We start from the raw sequence: 7,500 nt of genomic DNA, 5'->3' as shown, positions 1-7,500 counted from the left end.
CCGAAACATAAATATTAAAAATAATTCGTTTTGCATCCATGCAGCAATAGACCTCATGCACGGGACTAATTTAACAGAAGACAGAAAGGCTGGCACGAGGCGGTGATGTGTCTATCAAAGATTTAATAAGAGCACCTTCTTTCATTTCAACATCTCCCCGTACGGCAGCAGGTACAATGATAAAGTTAATTAGTTTCATTTACAATAAAACATTTCCTTTTTTTCTTAAAGTGCAAACATATATAATAATAAGAATTCATTGATCGAAATTGAGCATGTCATTCTTATTTCTAATTTAGGATACTTACAAACACATGGTGTGTGTTTTTATCTTATATAACAGGATTATTAATATGTTCGTTTAAACCGATGGAATTTGAACTGTGTTTTTGTTGCGGTTTGAACACTAAGTGTCATTTAATTATCGCACTGGTTATATGTAATTGAAATAAAAAGCAGAAAAATAAAGAAGTTACGTCTCAATTAAGTCACAGGAAGGATCTCCGTCTTCTTTAACAGTGGCATCTTCCCTGATATTAGCAGGATAATTATACAAAGTTATAATCAGGTCAGTAAATTAAAGACTTTATCAAATGTTGTCAATTACGCTGGAGAGGAAAGAACTGGCCTTCAGGACGCACCCCGAGAAACTTTCTGCTCCAAGTCTGAAAATGTTTGTTTTTACGCACCATCATCCCGGGAAAAATCTCTCAACCTCAGAATGACACCGGAGAGGGAAAAGCGATGTGTGCATGTAAATATTTGCAGGGCCACTTACGTGTTATTTCTCTCTGGGACAGGTGCTGCGGGTTACCCTGCTTTCGTCGGGACATCGCCCTGGCATTTACTCTGGCATCGCCCGGAGAGCGGCGCTGGAAGGGTGGCGTCTCCTCCTGCTGCTGGCTGCCCAGAGCTGACCTCGGCTCTGTCCCAGATGTGGCCCTCGGACTGACCCCTGTGCGGTGGATCCTGCTCTGCTGTGGCCGGCCGGAGCGCAGCGCTGGGCAGGCGGTCGGAGTTCAGTTCCAAAGTGGTGGCGCGCCTCCCTTCTGGTGGTGAGGGAGGGGGTAGTCCGACTCTGCTTTCCGCGATTTCACACCATCTGTCAGAGGAGAGCGGAAGAGGAGCCGGGTGGAGAAGAGCAGGGTGGAGAGGAGGAAACCCGGCCGTCAGCTGTGTCCACTCTCCGGACACCTGGACACCATGCGTCCCTGTCCAGGTGAATTGGCGCCAATTAACGCCTGAAAGTGAGTCCAATAGGAATCCAATGTCCTTTTCGGGACTTCTCGCAAAGTGGTGGGCACTTCTTCTGCAGCACCAGCAGTGCCAGGCGGGCGGGTTACACTTTAACTAGTGGAGTCAAAGCCCAGTGTTGCTCTGAGGACAGGCTACCTCCCTCTCTTGTCTTTGTGCTCGCTGCAGAGTCCCGCTTCCCCGGGCAGTGTGCAGCAGTGTGCGGCTCTGTGCTTCTCTCTGGCTTCTACAATGGGAGAAAACTCAAGTTCAAGTGCGGACGTGACGTTCAGTCTGCGGTGAGAAGGGAGAGTGGAAACTGAAGAGCACTGGGGGCGACTAGTGGTGGCTTTCACACACACTGACACACACACAATAACCACTCTCACACACACTCCGGCGTTTGCGCGCACGGCGGCAGTGTCCAGAATCGCTCAACTCGTCTCGGCGTCCCGTCGGTATTATAATTCCATTTATGTATAGATTATGACCTGTGTGGCTTCCGTAGCTGGTGCATAGGGTGCTGGACACTGAGAGGGTGCCTTTACATGGGAATGCGCGCAGACACCGTGCGTAATATGGGCCGTTCCTTACACCCTTTTCCCATTTTCTGGATAGCGTGCTAAAATGATTAAATATTGTTTGACTCAAAATGCTATTAACATTAGACCCTTTAAAAAGCTCTTTTGCTTTGGGAGACATGTTTACACAAATAAAGGCCTGTCGTATAATACACTGCACTCATTCATAAATTGACTCGATTTCTCATATACGCAGAACATTATTAATCATAAATACTTGTATGATTTTGTTTGACCGACTGATTAAATTCACGTTATTACGAGTTTATCATATAATAAGCCTGTATGTTTGATACAATATTTAATAGTATAGCTAGCTGTATTTATATATTTTCACTAATGCCTCGTGAAGGCCTAGATATGCGCACACATTTATGGATCACACATTTCACGCATATTCATTAAGATACAAATGATTTAATTATAACCTGTGTTTGTTTTTGAATACACATATCATTCTATCAGATGTTTTAATCATATTACTTAATAAGTGTTATAATAGTCAGAGAATGACGTATAATTGCTAAGAGTGTTTAGGGAAAGGATGTTGGGATATATAGTGACGTTATGACCTTAAGGTGACCTTAGGGCTAATAGAGGATGGAAATGTGGATGAGGGTGATTTCTCCTTCGAATTATTAAAAATTATTAAAACCCTACTGATCAAGTTACATTTAAAGATATCATGACAATTAAATCAGAACACAGGAGAAAAGCTTAACACCATCGTGTGTGTGTGTGTGTGTGTGTGTGTGTGTGTGTGTGTGTGTGTGTGTGTGTGTGTGTGTGTGTGTGTGTGTGTGTGTGTGTGTGTGTGTGTGTGTGTGTGTGTCAGAAAGCAGCGACTTCCCCCCCGTCTGATTTAAACCCCCCTCTGTGAGAGGAAGGAGACTCCATAGTGTGTCAGAGAGTGAACTGTGGCATCTCTATGATGGAACCTAGGAACATCAGTGTGATGTCCCCCCCCCCACAAACACACACACCTGAACTGGATCACATTCCAAAAACACTCCTTCTCATTTCCTCTTCTTCATCTGCATGTCTGTGTCTCAACTTTGTCGCTTCAACGCTATCCTCAACCTCATGGCTCGCATAATAAATGGGGGGGGGGGGGGGGTAGCCTCAGGGTTCTTTGTATCCCTCCCCACCTCGCATCTATACAAGCCCCCAGTTTGTTCTTGGGCCAGGTGTTGTCAGAGCGGGGAACGCTTCCTCATCCCTCATTCTCCCGGCTTTGTGTTTGGACTTCTCGCTAGTTTCCCTGCAGCGCCTCGAGTGTTGCCGCTTCTCTTCTCTGTCCTTCTTTCTGTCTTTCTATATATCTTCACGGGGGCTCATCTCAGCTGTTCGGGCTGTCTCCCAATAAGCCAAAAGCCTCTCCTTATTTCAGCGGTATACTGTAGGAGGACATAAATAGATTTCCTATGCTCATTTACAAGAAAAAGGAGAGGATGGCAGGTTCCTCCAAATGTCTTTGTCGCACGCATAACAGAACACCCACTTTCATTTGGGAGGGATACATGCAGCACTTTGTCACAATAACAGCCGACTGAGAGCATTATGTTAAAATGTAAATCATTGTCATTTTTAAGGCACGACTCAGTGCTAGTGTTTTTTTTTTTTCTTGTTCTTTCTTCATGAAGATATGGGATTAAAGCTACTTTGAGCGGCTCGGTGGACGGACGGAGGAGAGAAGAAGACGCTGTCTTCATTGTCGCTCATATTTAAATCTACACACACAAATCAGGGATGCTTTAAACACACACACGTTATCAGGTTCACACTGTTATCAGTGAGAGCCCATGCTAATGGTACAACCAGTTGTGTTTTTTAGACGTCACGTAGCCTTTTTGGACCATTTTGATATCATCACAGGCTTCTCTGACTGTCGAGGAATCTGAGAGCATTCTGTGCCAAGTGATACTCTAGGCCAACATCGGCACCCGGATGTGCTACTTGTCCTTGCAACCTGATTGAGTCATTAGTCAGAAGGGCGACAGGTGCATCATTCCCACTTTCTTATTGGATATTTTTCGAAGGCGATTTCTCACTTAAAGGCCATCAGAGTGAGTTATGGCGGATGGCTCCCGGCATCCTGCTTTTGCCCTTCCTTCATTTGCATATATATATGTGGCTGTTTGTTTTTATGTTAATGCTAAATAAGTATTTTCTCTCCCTCCTCATAATGCCCAGCGCCTCAGCTTGACGGTTAAGTTTTAATTAGAGGGACGTGGAGGTGTCCTTTAGAGTTTTAAGATCACTTTCCCAACAACTGTTCTCCAGTAAACTGCTAATACTAGTGTTTATGTGTTCAGATGCATGCTGGGAGATAAAGCAGGGTGTGGGGAGAATCTAATCTGCACAGAGAGTTCACAACTGTAAAGAGAAGCTTTGATTGAAATGCTTAATTTCTATTGTTCTATTGGTTTTTTGAATATTATTTCTATTGCATGTCTTTTTAAGCATATCAACATTTAGGACCAGGACCAGTCATCCAATCAGAAGCTAGTGCTGTGGGAGAGATGTGTCTGACTAACACCTTGTCAATCAGGACTGTTTGAAATGTGGAACTGAACTGAAATCTCTTCAAATTAATAAAGTACGTTTAATGTTTTTGGGTCAAATCAGGAAAAATATGATATAAGGCTATACGTTTGTTCTTCCCGGAGTAACAGCACGAGTTCACTTGAGTAGCTTCCACACTTTGGATCACATGATCTTCATCAGCAGGTGGACACTGCACAATATCTTTGAATTGTAGCTAATCAAATACTTTCTTTTTATGAGCACATCAAATAATTAAAGTAATTACTGACTTTGAAAGCAGCACTTAGCATTTAGAAGTAATGAAGTTCAAGCAGCTTTCAAATGAACCTGGTGGCAGCCTAATGTTGTCTTTCTAAATGAGTTTGAAGTCAAACTATATATTTGAACACTTACAGTGAACCACTGTTTATCAATGATCCGTCATCTTCAACAGCAACCATAACGTATTAATGTGGGCACGTTATTGTGATCAGTCATGACAGCAGTGTGTGACCCACAATGCAACACCACCCTCTGTTGGTTAGCCACTGCCACATGCACAGTAACCAGCGCCTCAGTGTGTTCCAGTGCATGTGTGTGGGGGGTGTTTGAATTATTCTATGCAGAGGAATCAAATCAAACTTTATACATCTCTTTTCATTCAAAAGGAAACTCAACGTGCTTCACAAACCCCACATATGGACAGTTTTCTAAAAACTACAAACAATACTATCTCCCCCTTCCCAGGTAATAACCAGAGTAACACATAGCTTTGTGGTGACAAATAACTATGAATACCAACACAGGATTGAATGAAATAGGACAAAAAACTAATAATAAGAATAAAAAGTTAATACAATAAGAATAAAATAAAATTCAGGTAAAAGCCAAAATAAAAAGGTGGGTCTTTCTTGAGTATGAACGCTCTCTGCAGAGAGGGGCCCGCAGGGCTTATCTCCTGAGTGTGTGTTACTACACCAGCTGATTTCATACCTGTAACACGCCTGTCTTTGGGGGCTGTAATGGCTCATTAAAAATAGATTTGAGTGAGGCTCATTATTACAGGTTCTGAATGAAGAGCTAAGTGAATAAACGCTGCTGTGATAGTCTCTGCACGGGTTGAAGAGCAGAGCGTTTGAGGGCTAGCGGAGAAGCGCAGAAGCCCTTAAGCACAATTACAGATATCAAAGTTGGAATTATTCCTTTTATAGGGAAAATGCTAATCAGATGTATTTAAAGCAAGTTAGCAGCACTGAGCTCTCATTACCAACACACACACACACACACACACACACACACACACACACACACACACACACACACACACACACACACACACACACACACACACACACACACACACACACACACACGTGTGCACTCTCACTTTAAGACCTTTTACTCTCTTTTTTCTTCCTCTTCTCTTTTCAAGAATATCTTTCAAGAAAAGAGGACGTGTTCTCAACTCAGAGAGAAACGTTCTAATGAGCTTTTCCTTCAGTTAGAGACTGTGAGCAGAGTTTAGCTCAGGACCTGAGACCTGCTGCCATTATTACTAAATGCATTACTACAAAAGTGTTGCTGACATGAATTTTAAGAAAACATTTTTACATTTGTAAAAGCAAAGTTAGCAAACTTGAATAATAATAATAATTTGCGCTTTTATGTTTTTCATGTTTAGACTTACCATTAATGTTTTTATTTTCATTTGATATAATAACATAGTGTAACACAAATCCAATGCAAATGTCAAGACAGACAACAGAACATTACACAGCAGAAGTGTACAATGGAGTGAAGGGAAGACGAAGAAACATCAGAAGTTGAAGCCCCCATCGTAGGGCCTCCGATAATAAACGGGACCAAACAAGAGGAACAGGGCTTCAAAGAGCTGACACCTTCCTGTTTAAAAAGACCAAACCTTGTTCAGAAACATTAACACGCCGTTCAAACTTTGTCCATCTTTCAATAATGATTTTTATGTTAAGCATTACTATACTTTCATTTAGTGTCTCAAGAAAACATGTTTGAATCAGAAGCTATCAGACACATTGTCAGGCCCTTCAAAACACTAAACAGCGCTGTGAGGAGGCTGGCTGTCTGCAAGCTGAAAGAGACCTGAGGCTGTCCCCCCCGGACCTGTTAAGGACCCTTGAGCACGGGGATCCCGGCCACTGCCAGCCGGACACACACAATTGTTGAGTCAAACAAAGATGGCAGCTGAGTATGACTCAATCAGGTTAGCTTGGCAGCGGACAGCAGGCCTACTTCCATCAGAGTCCCTGGAGGAAGCAAACAAACAAGTGATGGAGAGCACGGCCCACAACACACACACACACACACACACACACACACACACACACACACACACACACACACACACACACACACACACACACACACACACACACACACGTGCAAAGCTGGCATCTGAAAGAGGAGCCGGTGGCTGCCAGAGTATTCAACACAATTAGCTCGGTCCTCAGACGCTCCACCCAGAGCTGCTGAGCCAAGCTTTGTTTTAAAGAAGCTTTCATGTCGCTTTTCTTTCCAGGGCTGACATGACTTTTGGCTGTCTCACCCCTCACTTTCTCCTTCTGTGTACAACAAAAAAACACTGAACATCCAGGGCCAACTCACACAACAAGTCTCCTCCATTTCCTTAGAAGGATGCTTCATGACTGATGAAAGATGAAGAGATGCTTTGGCTGTCTCAGTGTTATCCTGGGCTACCAACAGACCGGGACTCAATACCAGATTCAGCCAGTCCATCAGAGGGACAACAAACATGCAAAGTCTCACACAGATGACAGATATTCCGGGTGTTAGTGAAACGAAATACAGCTGCAGATTCCTTTGAGGTGAGACGCAGAGTTTAAACCTTTAAATCTGCAATGTTTTCGGGTTAGATTTTGGAAAAATCCAAAAACACACACACACACACACACACCCCCCCCCCCCACACACACACACACACACACACACACACACACACACACACACACACACACACACACACACACACACACACACACACACAGCCCAGTAGTCTAAATATCTGAATTGAGGAGAAGAAAGTATACATTGAAATTAAATTCCTCATGTACAAACAAATGAGTGTGTGTGTGTTTGTGTGTGTGTGTGTGTGTGTGTGTGTGTG

General features: G+C 43.3%; 2 protein-coding genes across 4 annotated transcripts in view; one reads left to right on the top strand and one right to left on the bottom strand.

The window, feature by feature from the left end:
- The window catches only part of bcl11ba (BCL11 transcription factor B a), a 23,975-nt gene extending 22,503 nt beyond the window's left edge, over positions 1-1,472 (bottom strand). For both annotated transcript variants that reach the window (XM_079691924.1, XM_079691925.1), the window contains exon 1: positions 779-1,472. In XM_079691924.1, coding sequence (XP_079548050.1) covers positions 779-833 — 55 coding nt within the window. In that variant the 5' untranslated portion in view covers positions 834-1,472. The remainder of the gene's footprint in view (positions 1-778) is intronic.
- The window catches only part of LOC307045909 (uncharacterized protein), a 600,354-nt gene that overhangs the window by 61,508 nt on the left and 531,346 nt on the right, over positions 1-7,500 (top strand). The gene's annotated exons all lie outside the window — the stretch shown is intronic.

This window comes from Notothenia rossii, assembly GCF_949606895.1.
Source record: "Notothenia rossii genome assembly, chromosome: 7".
NCBI classification, from domain to species: domain Eukaryota; kingdom Metazoa; phylum Chordata; class Actinopteri; order Perciformes; family Nototheniidae; genus Notothenia; species Notothenia rossii.
The sequence above is the reverse complement of the archived record's forward strand: the minus strand, read 5'-3'. Positions and strand labels throughout refer to the sequence as shown.